General features: G+C 38.1%; 1 protein-coding gene across 3 annotated transcripts in view; it reads right to left on the reverse strand.

The window, feature by feature from the left end:
• Positions 1-14,978, reverse strand: part of zgc:173742 (DNA topoisomerase I, mitochondrial) — a 59,382-nt gene that overhangs the window by 33,374 nt on the left and 11,030 nt on the right. For 2 of the 3 annotated variants that reach the window (XM_046864794.1, XM_046864795.1), the window contains exons 5-9: positions 13,652-13,747; positions 9,111-9,207; positions 5,037-5,164; positions 4,847-4,962; positions 1,495-1,616 (exon numbers count right to left, since the gene is read on the reverse strand). In XM_046864794.1, coding sequence (XP_046720750.1) covers positions 1,495-1,616; positions 4,847-4,962; positions 5,037-5,164; positions 9,111-9,207; positions 13,652-13,747 — 559 coding nt within the window. The remainder of the gene's footprint in view (positions 1-1,494; positions 1,617-4,846; positions 4,963-5,036; positions 5,165-9,110; positions 9,208-13,651; positions 13,748-14,978) is intronic. The other variant, XM_046864796.1, reaches the window with a different exon arrangement.

Consider the following 14,978-nt stretch of genomic DNA (forward strand, 5'->3'; position numbering starts at 1 on the left):
ATCGGTGAATCTTTTCTCCCGATGCCGTGCAGCTCAGAACACAGGTGAAGTGCGTTTTTTCATGCCTGTTTGTTTTTAGCGTTATGTCGCCTTTCCTGTAGACAGTCCGAGTGAGCAGCAGGTCAAACGTCTGAGAAACCTCATACATATTTATGATGTGGTGCGGCTCGATTCAGTGGGAGCGCATCTGATTTAATATAAAGACTTTCATTGGTTCACCTTAACTTGTTCGACAATTTAATTGATCTAATGTTATGGGGCTCAAAGCGTGGGAAAAAAGTAGCTGCTTTTAGTCTGGAAAATACGGTATATATATATATATAATATCTATCTATCTATCCACACACACACACACACACACACACACACACACACACACACACACACACACACACACACACACACACACACACACACGAATGATCAATAATTTATTTCTAACATTTCTCTTTCTGCACGTAAAACACAAACCAAATTCTACTATGACTGTAAGCATACAATGGACATATCAATGATATACCAGTTTAGTATAGAAATTAGATTTTCACACTGTTAAGCAAAGACACCGATTTAATTCATCTGATAAAATGATAAAAAAAAAAAAAAAAAAAAGAAACCAAAATAGGTCAGGTGGGATGACAAGTCCGTAGCTAGACCAAAGAACAAGTGTATGTACAATGTACTGGTCAGGCTTGTGTTTTGCTTGTCTGAAATCCTAGTTAAGCAGGCTAAGAACGTAATTAACTACGGCAAGTCACAAACAACTACATATATTTTTGGGTTCTGGTGAGCGCCTTTATTTTATTTCTGATGATTTATTCTTAGATTTCCACACATACATTTTCCTGATTCTGAAAAGGTCGTGTCATCTGTGCAGTAATTAAATGGACTAAAAGGTGATGTGTGTTGCAGCAGCCAGCTGGAATTATAAGTATAAAGCACTAAAGTGGCAGCGTCGGGGTGCGTCAGATCACTGTTAAGTACATTTTGTTCAAAATTAGTCAATAAGGAGTAGTGTTCTTTCACTGGTTGTTGAATCAGCAAAAGTGAGTGTCAGCCTACTGATAATAGTAGAAATAAACTACTGTATATTAAAGAAAAAATAGGAATTGGTGAAAAACGCTCATTATTTCTAGCTTTTCTTCTTTTAGGCTATTATTACTAAATGACAATTTGCAATTATTTGGATCGTAAATGATGAAGCCTATAGCCCATACAATTCACCAGGGGTACTGATCTCTCCATTCTTAGTTAGATGGTCACTCTTGGTTAACAGAACCTAGATGTCGAACTATTAAGCTTTGTGTACAAAACATACTGTATGTTTACAGCCAAAGCTGCAACAACGAACCCCCCTGCCACTGAGTCCATGTGCATATTTGCCAGGTTATCTATACCCACCAAATGATCTCAAGCTTAGCACTGGCATGCATCCCACCATCACAGAAGACATCTATGAGTCTGTATGGACAGGAATGAATCATCTCCACCTACCTTCCTCCAGTCTTTAAAGAAGTTGTCACGAAACACATCCTTTGTGGTATACTCGTGATCCAGCATCTGAGCAAAAAACAAAGCCACTTCTTCAGCAGCCAAGCTCAGCTTTACAGGATTACCTATAGCACAAAAACATAGCAGAGACATCAAGCTTCACAAAGATGTTGAGGTGAAAAATCATTGTGGACAATTGATAAGGTGATTACATAAGCCTGCATCTGATATCAACAAGCTATTTAAAAACGGAAATGAGGTTATTTATATACCCAACGCATTTCTAAATGGAAACGCAAATAAAACGCAGGTTTTATGTTGGATAGTATTTTCTTGTCAATAAAAATGGTTTACGTTTACATTCATTCGTCATTTATTTCATAATCGTCTCTTATGATGAAGTGTAATGTTATACACCCTAAACTCTTGCTCTGTTCTCTCATTTCGCAAGCGTGATGGGAAGAAAACACAAGGGCCAACCGGCAGCAGGAAAAAGTGTGCGTCCCAAGTGACGGTGATGGATTCAATTAAAACACTCTGAACAAACACTAAATCTAAAAGCAGCAAATAACAGCAGCAGCAATCAATCACATTTTAAGCCACCATTGTGCTTTTTCCCCACAAATGATTATGCATTTATACACCAATGGATATATATTTTTTACTTTATATAGTTATAATAAGCAAAACATTTCATAAAAAAAATATTAAATTAATAATAATAATCAGAACAATCGATTAATCAGAAAAATAATCGTCCGATTAATTAGTTATCAAAATAGTCGTTAGTTGCAGCCCTAAAATATGCTATTTTTAGTTAATTGTATTGACCTCATGGCTATAGACAAGAAGAAAGGTCAAAGCATGGACGAGCGTGAGTGAACAAAATTTGTTTAAATGCATTTCTGAGAGCTTCACCAGTGACAAGAAAAACCTGAGCTTTTTCTGCTACAACTATATACAAATACGTTTGCCTATATTATATATATACACACACACACACACACACACACACACACACACACACACACACACACACACACACACACACACACGCATGTCCATGAACAAGTAATTATAAACAGAGGGAGCAAGTTTTCAAAGACCACATGACCCAGATGAAGGACACAGGCAAACCTCAGAATGGGTTTTATGCTCAATAAGAGAAAGAGATGGGTTATGTAAAATTATGTAAAAATTATTTAATAAAAATAAACAGTTCCTTATGGCATGCAACATTTGACAATTATAACTATATAAAACCCTAATTCATAGTATTTATTATAAAAGTTACTTAAAAAATGCCAAAGTCACATACTGAGTTTAACTCTCAAATGTTGACATGTTGAAGCTTATAGTGGCTTCTTGTTGAAGAGTGCATGGGGGATTTCTCCTTTTAACACATTCCCTCATGTATTTGAGTATGAAAGGTGAAGCAACTTGTGAAAATCAATATTTTTATTATATTTTGCAGATGGCAAGTTGACAACCATGCTTTAAAAAAAAATGACATACCGGTAGAAGCATGGAGATGTTTAGGAGAGATGGCAGAGGAATTTTTAACAAGATTGTTTAACAAGAATTCTGGAGGTGAGAGGATGCCTGAGGAATGGAAAAGGCGTGTGCTGGTACCGATCTTTGAGAACAAGGGGGATGTGCAGACCTGCGGTAACTACAGGGGAATTAAGTTGATCAGTCACACCATGAAGTTATGTCACCACAAACACATTATTTGCTTTGTCACCACAGACGCACTATTTGCAAATGTTGATGGAGAAGTATCAACAGGAGTTTTCCTGGACTATGATGTTTGCGGATGATATTGTGATTAGTGGTGAGAGTAGGGAGCAGGTTGAGAAGAGCCTGGAGAGGTGGAGGTACATGCTGGAGAGAAGGGGAATGAAAGTCAGTAGGAGTAAGACAGAGTACTTGTGCGTGAATGAAAGGGAGGGCAGAGGAGGGGTGCGGTTGTCGGGAGAAGAGGCGGAGGAGGTGAAGAAAAGAGTGCAGGCAGGGTGGAGGGGGTGGAGACGAGTGGCAGGAGTGATTTGTGATCGAAGTATCTGCAAGAGTGAAAGGGAAAGTTTATAGGACTGTGGTGAGACCTGCAATGTTGTATGATTTAGAGACCGTGGCATTGAGTAAAAGACAGGAGGTGGAGCTGGAGGTAGCAGAGATGAAGAGGTTTTCATTCGGAGTGACGGCGATGGACAGGATTAGAAATACGTTTATTAGAGGGACAGCGCATGTTGTGGAGACAAGGTGAGGGAGGCGTGATTGAGATGGTTTGGACATGTACAGAGGAAAGACATGGGGTATATCAGTAGGAGAAGGCTGAGGATGGAGCCACCAGGAAGGAGGAAAAGAGGAAGACCAAAGAGGAGGTTTATGGATGAAGTGGGAAGACATGCAGCCAGTTGGTAGAGGATGCAGATGTAGAGGACAGTAGTATGGAGACGGATGACTAACTATTTCTTGTAAAGTATAATTTTATGAACGAGAAAGAGAGAGAGAGCGAGAGAGCGAGAGAGAGAGAGAGAGAGAGAGAGAGTTTTAATAGATATATTTTTATTGTACATAAATTATTTGGGGGTAGATTGTTTTGTGACTTGTCTAATTTGAGCTAAGATAGTATCTAAATAGCTCACTTCAATAGACTCAAAACAGTCCCCATTCCCCATGACAGTAATTGAGGGTGCACCATTTACACATCTATAAAGTAAAGGAAAAATTTTTACTGAAGTCACGGCTTCAGGTTAGAGGGCTGAATTGGGATTGGGAACCCGCGGGACCCAACAATAATCTTGTGGAAGCGAGCGATTTTACCTTTGCCCCGGGCGGCAAATATAGAGTCCCACGTTCCCGCAAGTTGAAATGTTTTGTTTAAAAGTTAATAAAAAATAAATAAAAACACAAATAAAATTCCCAAGTCGTTGGTTATATGTGCTTTGCTGTAGTATTGCTTTATTTTGCTATTTGCCATCAGTTTAATGGTTTATGCCTGTTATTATTCTGTAAGTTAATTGTAGCCCTAAAGTTTGTGGACATTTTTACACAATCTTTATAAGCTGTGACAATGTTTGCAGGAACAGGCAGCAGCGGGTGGTAATAGCCATAAATTCAGCGGGATTGGAAAACAGTTCTGCACAAGGCTCTACTTCAGGTGTATCGCAATGTTCAAAACACCTACACGTGTCAATCATTGATTGTCAATCATTGATTGGCCTATATGCTCTTACGAATCAGAAGACTGGATATTTTTCTCTGGGTAGGTATGTGAATACTTGAATGCATGACCTAAATCTTATTTTAAACATGTGCTATCTTGGTGTGCAAGCAAGCAAGAAAGATGTACCATTATAGTAAAACTTCACGTTGTCTGGGAACGGCTGGTACTCAGGAGGAAAATTGGGCCCCTTGTGCTCTAAAAACTTCCACTTGATACCATCTTCATATTTCTCCTCCTCCCACCTTGAGTAACGGAAAATGTGTTTTAGATGCACAATACAGACACTGCCACACAAACATATACACACACGTATTACCAACGCCATCGCTGCTGCTCCTCTTCCTCCTTCTTCTTGATCTTGAGGGCCCTGGATGCCTCGATCTCCTCCTTTGTCTTCTTCTTCTTTGCTGTGACAGGATGCTCCCCTGCCTCCTTCTTCACCTTCTAGAAAATTGACACCCACAGCGTGAGATGGGAGACGGGGGGGGGGGGGACAGTGAGAGCAGTTAGCACATCTCACTAACAACTAGGGCTGTAGCTATCGACTATTTAAGTAATCCTAAGTAATTCTACCGATTATTCCAACAATTAACCCAGCAATCGGATACGAATTACTTTTTATTTATTAAAGAGTAATACTAATCATACAAGAAAAAAAAAGACATTCCAATTCGCAATTCTGACTTCGTTCCTCGAATTTCTGACTTTTTTTTCTTGCAATTCTGACTAATTTTCGTAAACAGACATTCCTGGTGCATCCACAGGTAACAATGTAGTCGCCAGAAGTGCGAAGCTGTTTGTGTATGAACGAGGCTCCTCTGCTCCATATGTCTTGTTCAGTCTCCTCCAGAGCTGATTGTTAGGCTTAGTTTGATACCATGCAAATCTATTGATTGTAGCCCATTTCATTTTCAATGTAAAGCGTTCTTGCACTACAGAGGAGGTGACGTTGCCCGATTGGGTAAAAATCTTTTTTAAGAAATCGGAATTGCGAGAAACAAAAATGTGGAATTAAGCAAACTTTTTTTTTTATGTGGTACAAACGGGCTTCCATATGAATCTTCTCCTCGCCCCTTGCCGTTTTCTCCCTGTTGCTCCATTTTGCATAAATAATTTGCCTTGAAGATTTTTTTTTGTATTCAATTAACTCAAAGTATCGTTCCAGCACTATTTACAGTGCATACATACGGCACAACGCTGTTAATAATCACATCTCACTTAGAACTTATACAAGTGCGTTTACACACAATAGCAGGTGACAGCCAGGATAGCCAGGTTCTGAAGAAAAACTTTAAAATGGAAAAAAAGGACTGACAGAGACAGACAGATCGATCAATCGATCTTGGGACATTTCCTGCCACATTCTTCTCCAAACTGTTTCCACAAAGTGGAGGCACACAACTGTATAGGGCGTCTTTGGATGCACTTTTGCATTCGCTTGAACTTGGAAACCCAAACCTGTTCCAGCATGGCAATGCTCCTGTGCAAAAAGTGAGTTCCATGAAGATCTGGTTTACATGGTTTGGAGAGGAAAATCTTGAGTGGTCTGCTATAGAGCTCAACCCTACTAAACACCTTTGGGATGATTTGGAACACTGACTGCACCCCGGGTCTCCACACCTACATCAGTCCCTGACTTTACTGACACCCCTTCTAACACAAATGTCAACAAGCACACTCCAAAATCTAGTGGAACATCTTCCCAGAAGAGTGGGGGGAATAATGACTGAATGTACAGGAACGTTAGGAATAACATTTTGAATGTTTTTGGTTAAATACTGTACATTTTTGTTTATATAATATAATATAATGTAGATTAATAGACAGACACACAGAGTAAGATATATTATTGCAAAAACAAATATTACATTTAGATATTAAATACACTGTTAAATGATATAATAATTTATAAACTAATCAATTAAATTAGGATCTATTACATTGTTTTTGTAATCTTTTTTGTTGTTTGTTTATTAATTTATTTAACAGAAATGGATGGATCGTGACCTCAATTTATGGATTTTTATTTTTAATTTATTATTTTTTATTTTATATTAGATTTTATCAAAGCTTCTACAAATAACCATTATAGGTTAGGAAAGTTTCCTGAACAAATAAAGTAAAAAAGAAAAAGAAAAATGACTAATTGAATAAGGAAAACGAAGAGAAAGAGATTGCTTTTTTGTGCTCACATTTGACACGATTCAACATATAAATGCTCTAATGTAACATAACTTTCAATAAATAAGACCCAATGAATTTACATTGAAGCTGATGTACTGTAGAAGTGCTACATCTATTAAGAACACAGGTGCATGGTTTTCTTCTTTCCATTTCATGCAAATATCCCATCTCCAGCCTTCCCTCTGACTGATTGACTGATGTAAGTGATGTGAGGAAAACCTTAAGCTGCAATAATTTACAAATATCTGTATATAATATTGAATTGTTTGCCAACTATAATAGAAAGGAGAAATCATATGCATATAGAGTTACAGGATGTGTTTCTCGTTCAACAAACCAAATGAACAAACCAAAAGGAATCAATGTGACACAGCGGAACCGAAAATTGACAGGTGTAGAGCGGAAAAAGATCGAATTTATCATCAGCATTGCAATTTGGGGGAGTCTGTGCCCTCGGCTACCTCAGATTACTGTTCTTGGCTGATAGGAGTGTAACCCATTTCTTTACGCTTTCTGCTGTTATAGCCCATTTATCTTAAGGTTAGATGTTTTGTGCACTTTGTGAAATGCTTTTCATGCTCACCATGGTTGTAAAGTGTAATTATACGAGTTACTATGTCCTTCCTGTCAACTCAAACCAGGCCGTCAGTTTTTCTCTGATCTCTCTAATCAATGAGGCTTTTCCCAACTTTCTCTTCACTATTCAACTTTAGAGACTACTATGTGTGAAAATTCAGACGAAGAAGCAGTTGAAATATTCAACCAAGCGTATCGGATAAAAACAATGCCAAAGTTAAAGTCACAGAGATCACAAATTTTCCCCATTTTGCCATTTGATGTAAAAATGATTGAAGCTCTTGACCAGTATCTGCACGATCCCATGTACTAATGCCACATGATAAGAAGCTTAGAAATGGCACAAATAAGCAGTTGTTTCTATCAAAGTGAAAAAGCTATAGAGGCATAGCTATATGAACAAATATTATTACTCAATTCTATTATATGCAAATGGGAGCACATGAAACAGATCATCCTTTGACCCACACACTGTCTGACTGATAAAGATGGTTAAGAAAAATGTCAGTAATACCTTAAAAAAAAAGATTTTGCAGGATGACCTGAAAGCAGCAGGAACAATGGTTTTACAAAGAACAAAAATGCAATGAATTGCACTGAAATCATGTTTGCTCCTACGCAACACCCAGTGAAAAGCAAGCACAGAGAGACGTGTCTAATATCTGCACAGATCAGATCTGCTGACTTTAAGCCTACTTAAACTGCAGGAATGTGAAATTTTGGATCGATCAGGAGGGCCTTGAGAGATGGAAGACAATTTGCACAAAGGATGGGCCCAAAATATGTGACCACAATGAAAAAAACATGATAAATGCCAACTGTAGCTTTGCACTCATAGTACTAAACTTTTGCATTTGTGCTGATTGACTAATTTTTAATATAGCGTTAAAAAAAAAAAAAAAAAAATCATACTTATATATATATATATATATATATATATATATATATATATATATATATATATATATATATATACATATACATACATATATATATACACACACACACACACACACACACACACACCATGCTTGTGTATATAGAATATATGTATATTAAATAAAAAAATTTAAAACTTGTCCCTTACTGAGTATGTCTCACATAAAAGCCTTGCTCTTCTAGTCTTTCATTTATCTACTAAAAATCACTGAAAGGTTTCAAACTATAGCCTGCGAGGACAAATGAGGTCAGAGCCCATGCAAGTGTTTGCTTATGACCCCGCTTCAGCACAGGAAATCATAGACCTATATTAGTCTTTTCAGTCACTGGAAAAGTGTCAAAGTCAATGCGAGTCTTTAATAAAGTCAATGCATATTCTATGCATTGTGCTCCGGCTTCAATCAAACGTTTAATGACCGTTTAATTTGTTCATCAAATCGGCCCTTCCTGTAAAACGGTCTGTGGAATGTCCGTCAACGGAATTATTTGAAAAAGAATTGGACAAAAACGCTCACACAAATCAATTCTAGACACTCATTAGCCTGACTGACTAAATCACTTATTCACTGCGGGGCTCCACGGAAAGAGACTTGAGACAGTATAATCTTTATGGATTGTTTTTTAAGTCTATTACCAGCAGCTCGGTATTTCACGGCCATGTCTCGATGTCTTGTTAAGTGGTGAAGTCTACCTTATTTTTTGCTTCCGACATTGGCTTTTTTTCCTCCGGAGCAGGACTTTCTTTTCCCTCTTGGGGCGCTTTCTTCTTCTTCTTCTGCTTCGGCCTGCTGGAAAGAGGCAATTTATTAAACGCAGTACAAAACATACACAATATAACGTAACCTTATAATGCCATAATACATTCAAGGGTGGACAAATCACACATTCTTGAGCATGCCCACTGAGCAAATGAAAGATCCAGTGCACCTGTCCCATGTTTTGGCTGCAAAAAAAAACTCACAGCCAATTAGTATGTTAAGCACAGACTAAACAAAAACTATTTCTGCAGAGTGCATAGAGTTCTGTGCAGCCATATTGTCTTCCTCCAGCAAAGTTTCAAACGCACATCGTGTGTCTGTGACCGTGACAAAATGTCAAGCCGGATGTCTTTGTCGAAGGATTTCGCTATCTGCTGTGGGGGTCTCTTTTCGCATTGCATTTAATAGATAATATTCCAGACAGGATGGCGCCTTTTAGTTTCTTTTCTCGAGATGTTGAACCGTGAGGTGGCTGCATGCTAAACTAGTTGACTTAAATGACAGCATTGTGCTGGCTTTCTTCACATTGCTGTTCCTGATTCTGAAACGTCTGTTTGGCACCGTTTCCTTCTAAATAACACGAATAATAATAAAGAATTGCTCCACAGTCAGTCAGATGGCACTGTGGCTGACAGGAGTTCAGAAGTACATGGTACAGTTACAGCTACGGTTGTTATAGTGTCACTGTTAGTCACGGTGCATAATCAGATGGGTACCCTAGGGCTGACAAAATAAATGCATCTCTGTCTCTTCTCTGTTTATTCAGCAAACTGCTTCTCCTCACAGAGATCATTTTTCTTATATGAATTTACCGCAATTACTACACAATTTATCGATCATCCATCCCATAACTTTATTAATACTATCACTAATAAGAATCTAAAAAGGACAAAGTCTAGAAAGCACAAACAGTGCATTAGAAAATTTTTTGTTTTCACCATGTTTTATTATATGTGACTACAGACACAAGAATGTGCTATGAGACTTTAAGACAATGTTTGCGTAACAACTTCCTGTTCATTTTTACCATCACTTGAGTTTTTCAGTCGATTATTACGACATTTTATTATTACGGTCGACCGGGTTCTAAATGCGTTCAAACTTTTTGTTTTGTGAAAGTCGTCTTGGATTACGGTTATTTATTCTGGCGCTGTTCTGTCTGCTACAAAAAAAAAAAAAAAAAAAAAACAAGAAGCAAAGTGTGCTTTGTCTCAGACACCTGGACTGTCCACTGCTGGATACATCTCCATGAGGCAGAAAAGGCTGTTATGTGAGACTTTCGGTACTTGATTTCTGAGCCTAGCTGTTTTTATAATCACCTACCTCCTACTGCGGATATTCTCAACTGACAATAAGCAATTTGATGTGAATAGGACAGCACTTTTTCTCAACTACACAGACATTCTTTCACTGAAAAAAAATCTCACAAGCCAGAACTATAAATTGAGTGACACGTGGCACTTTCGGCAAGTCCACATCGCACGGAACACAAAGAGCCGCTACAAACTGATGTCAGGCTGAGTGATTTTTCTAAACAAGGCTCAGCAACTGTATTTCTAAGCAGATTCGGTGCACCGCTTCACTGCTCGCTCACACATTCAGATGCAACACAGTGGAAATAAGCAGGTTAAGCGAGGCTTCCTGTGCAACGAACAGCTGATTTAACTCTGATACACTGCCACTACGCAAGTCGCAGGAGGTAAACAAGATTAACTGCAAACTAGCGTAAAGCAGAACGTTTACTACTGATGCAGGAAACTAAATAAAACAGGATTCAGTTCGTAAAGAAAATACCACAAACACACACACACACACACACACACACACACACACACACACACACACACACACACACACACACACACACACACACACACACACACACTTTTGTACCTACCTAATTGCATAGGTGGGCACTATATCGGTATGAACGTGACTACCAGTATTACGTTGTGCCATGATATGGATTCTGCTATACAGTGAAAATTAAAACTAAAATTAGCCAGGTACGAAGATAAATTGGTTAAAAACAAGGTGGCCTTCTGTCATATGGAACTGGTTCGGGTTCAAAACCTCTGACATCGGCCAACAATCAATACTATGCAAGTTGTGTCCATCTCACAAGACCTCCTGCCCTTCATCTCCTAGATCATTAACAGGTCCTTAACATCTGGCCATGTGCCAAATACCTTCAAGCAAGCAAGGGTTTTTACCTTGAAGAAACCTGCTTTGGATCCATCAGACATCAACAACTACAGAACGGTATCACTTCTCTCCTTTCTTTCTAAATCTCTGAACTGCACTGTTTTTAACCATCTGTCTGTCTATCTCTCACAGAACAACCTCCATGATCCAAACAAGTCTGGTTTCAAAGTGGCACATTTCACAGAGATGGTTACTGAGTAACTACATGCTGCCCGATCAGCCAAGCAGTCATCTGTACTCATCCCCCTTGACCTTTCAGCTCCATTCGACACATTCCTTTTTTTCTGGCAAATTCTCAGTTTACATCAGACATTTCTGGTGCATTCACCGGTAACCATGTTGTGCTCAGATCTCGGCATGCTCGACAGACATATCTTCATAGATGAGTGCTCCTCAATTAAAACTCAACCCCAGCAATACAAAACTGCTGGTCATCCCAGGTGATTCATCTCTGGGTCAAGATCTCCAAAAAACTCCATGACTCTCTGCTCTCCCCTTCAGCCACTGCTCGCAACATAGGGGTAACTATGGACAATCAAATGTCCTTCTCCTCACATGTTGCTAATGTGGCTCGTCGATTTCTTCTCTACATGCCAATAATTTGACCATTTTTGTCCACACAGGCTGCTCAGGTGCTTGTTGAGTCTTTTGTCATTTCGAGACTATGCTACTGCAACTCTCTGCTGGCAGGTCTTAATCTGAACACTATTCATCCACTGCAAATGATTCAAAACGCAGCTGCACGACTTGTGTTCAATCTGCCCACGTTCTTCCACACCACCCCACTGCGGCCCTCACTCCACTGGCTCCCAGTAGCTGGACGTATCGGATTCAAAACACTGATGTTTGCCTACAAGGCCAAAAATGGACCAGCACCATCTTACCTCATCACACCCCGCACTGCACCACACTGTCTGAGATCCTCCAGCACTGGTACCACCTTCTCTCAGGTCTCTTCAAGGTTTTTCTCTGTTCTGGCACCGAGGGGGTGGAATGAACTTCCCCTAGATGTCCGAACAGCAGAGTTGTAGCCAAAGGTGAAGAACACCAGCAATCTCTTTAACCACTTGAAAACCACACATGTCCACAAATATGAGGAATGCACCCAAAAGCATGCAACAGATATTCCTGGAAGCGGAGAACGACTTCCACTCAGCAATAAATAATCCGCCCCGTTAGCTTCCGGGACTCCTTATGACGAGACAAACAAAAATTTTAAGACAGAGCAAGTGCAAGAACACATTCCATAGCAAAGGACATGGAACCCAATTAAACTGTGGAGAAAGAAGATTTCGGAAAGTTGATTCAAACTCTAACACGAAGATACGAGATCTGTAAATAGTTTAGAGCCACATGCCTGCCACAACTTTACACCGAATGTCAAGAAAAAGTTTACAATGAAATCAGTAATGCTGCATTTTTCTCGTTGTTGTATACCAGTTTAAAGTACATCTTCGGGTCTCCAAGATTGAGTGAAAAGAACATTTTAATGCTAACAATTTTAAAGGGATTCATTAGAATTTGTGATAACAGTTTGGGGAAGAACATCAAACATGCGGATGATCCGCTGTGGCGACCCCTGATGGGAGCCGAAAGAAAGTAGTTTGGGGAAGAACCACATATGGCTGGAACGGTCAGGTGTCCATATATACACATATAGTGATTATTACTCAATACTGTTAATACTATGGTTAATACTTTAATTATTCAAGTTACAGCATGGTATGTAGCATAGTTATTATTGAATTCTTCAAGTTTTAAATCAAGAGCTAATCAACATCTAGATAATGTCAAGCTCAGTTTTGTCAGTGAAACATTATTGTATATCCAAAAAATCCTAATTAAATATGTTGAACATATTCTACAATATTTAACAGTTGTTTGATCCAGTTTTGACACATGCAAAATAAATAAATAAATGAATAAATAAAAACGAAAATAAACATGTCTCGTCTCATATTAAGTACGTTGTTAAAACATGGAAATTAAATAAATAAAATAAAAAAAGGAAAATAAAGGTTTCTTGTCTCATTTTAAGTATGTTGTTAAAATGCGGAAAAAAATAAAATTAAATAAAATCACAGAAAGCCTGCTTCACTGTACATGTAACCAATAACTCTGGAATTGATCACTGATGTTAAATGTGTCCTACTTAATGCACAAGCAACCATTTTTCCCTTTTGTCAAGGTATATGCTTCATTGTTCAATGGTTTAAAATAGCTGTGTGTGTCAGGCTCGTTTTATTTATTCAAAGCAATTATGACTTACAAAGAAAGTGCTGGAGAGCAATCAACCGATTCCAGCTTTCTTTTCTTCCCTTTCTTTTCTGCCACAAAGTCACCATCATTTGCCTCCTCTTTAACCCTGCCAAAAAAAGAAAGACAGATTTTTTTTGATAAAAAATGAGTAGGGAAAGATTAAGCAGAAAATACTTATTAGGGCTTCATTACGTTTGGAAAATCTAAAAGACAGCCAATCATTGTCTAATGACAAGAACATAATTACCGCAATTAAACAATATTGCCTAATTGGCACTGATAATTATATAATTACTGCAATTAAATGCTAGAATAATTATAGGAAAGCAAGCTGTTATTGCCACGCAGCAAGGCTTGATGAAAGGGGGAGGGGACTGAATCAAATAAATGAATTATGTTTACCATAACAGTGACCTGTGCTACTCTATTTCAGAGCACCATCTACAGAGAGCTAATCGGAGTGCTTCGTCATCTTAACACTTGACCTCGCCTCTGAAGAAAAAAAAGACGCCCTTCCTCTGCCAATTACCAGCAGGGTCTGTGTTACACAAAGTCTGCACTGATTATGGCGTTCTGTGATTAAAGAAACGCTCCATCAATGTCGCTGCAGACAGAGAGTGTGTGCGAAAGCAAATGGAAGAGATTTCATTCTTTGATGCATGTCTCCACCCCGACCCCTCAAAGGAATTCATTTACAGAAAGACAGTTAATGTATAAAAAGAATAAAAATAAAATAAATTACAGAAACGTATGGAGACTGTCCACATAATCAGGCATCCAAATCGCTAGAATTAATTTGCATCAAGCTCAAGGCAGATGCTCTGGATTGGGCCTTGAACATTTCCAGTAAATTTCCGGAAACTTTTAATGAAAATTTTATCTGGGGAATTTTGGAAATAATCCAATTTGGAATAAGAAATTTTATATATATATATATATATATATATATATATATATATATATATATATATATATATATATATATATATATATATATATACATTCATTCAAGTTCGAGCATTACTGCCATCTACTGTGGTAATAGATCATATTCGCCATTCCCATAACGCCATAACGCCATCATGCACATATCCAGCAATTAAAACCGTCCGTGTGGAAACAAAGCAAAAGTCCCATTTGGTGCTTTGATGTAATTTAAAACACCATAATTACTTTAAAACATTTACCAATTTACCATTTTTTTCTTCAATGCTACATGTTGAGGATGGTTTGATTAATAATAAACATACATAAGCATAAACGTCCATATTTGTCATTGCCCAAGTTGATTTAAGTATTTGAAACTTCAACTTGCATTTAATCATGAGTATTAAACT

The sequence above is a fragment of the Silurus meridionalis genome, chromosome 13 (assembly GCF_014805685.1).
Source record: "Silurus meridionalis isolate SWU-2019-XX chromosome 13, ASM1480568v1, whole genome shotgun sequence".
Lineage (NCBI taxonomy): Eukaryota > Metazoa > Chordata > Actinopteri > Siluriformes > Siluridae > Silurus > Silurus meridionalis.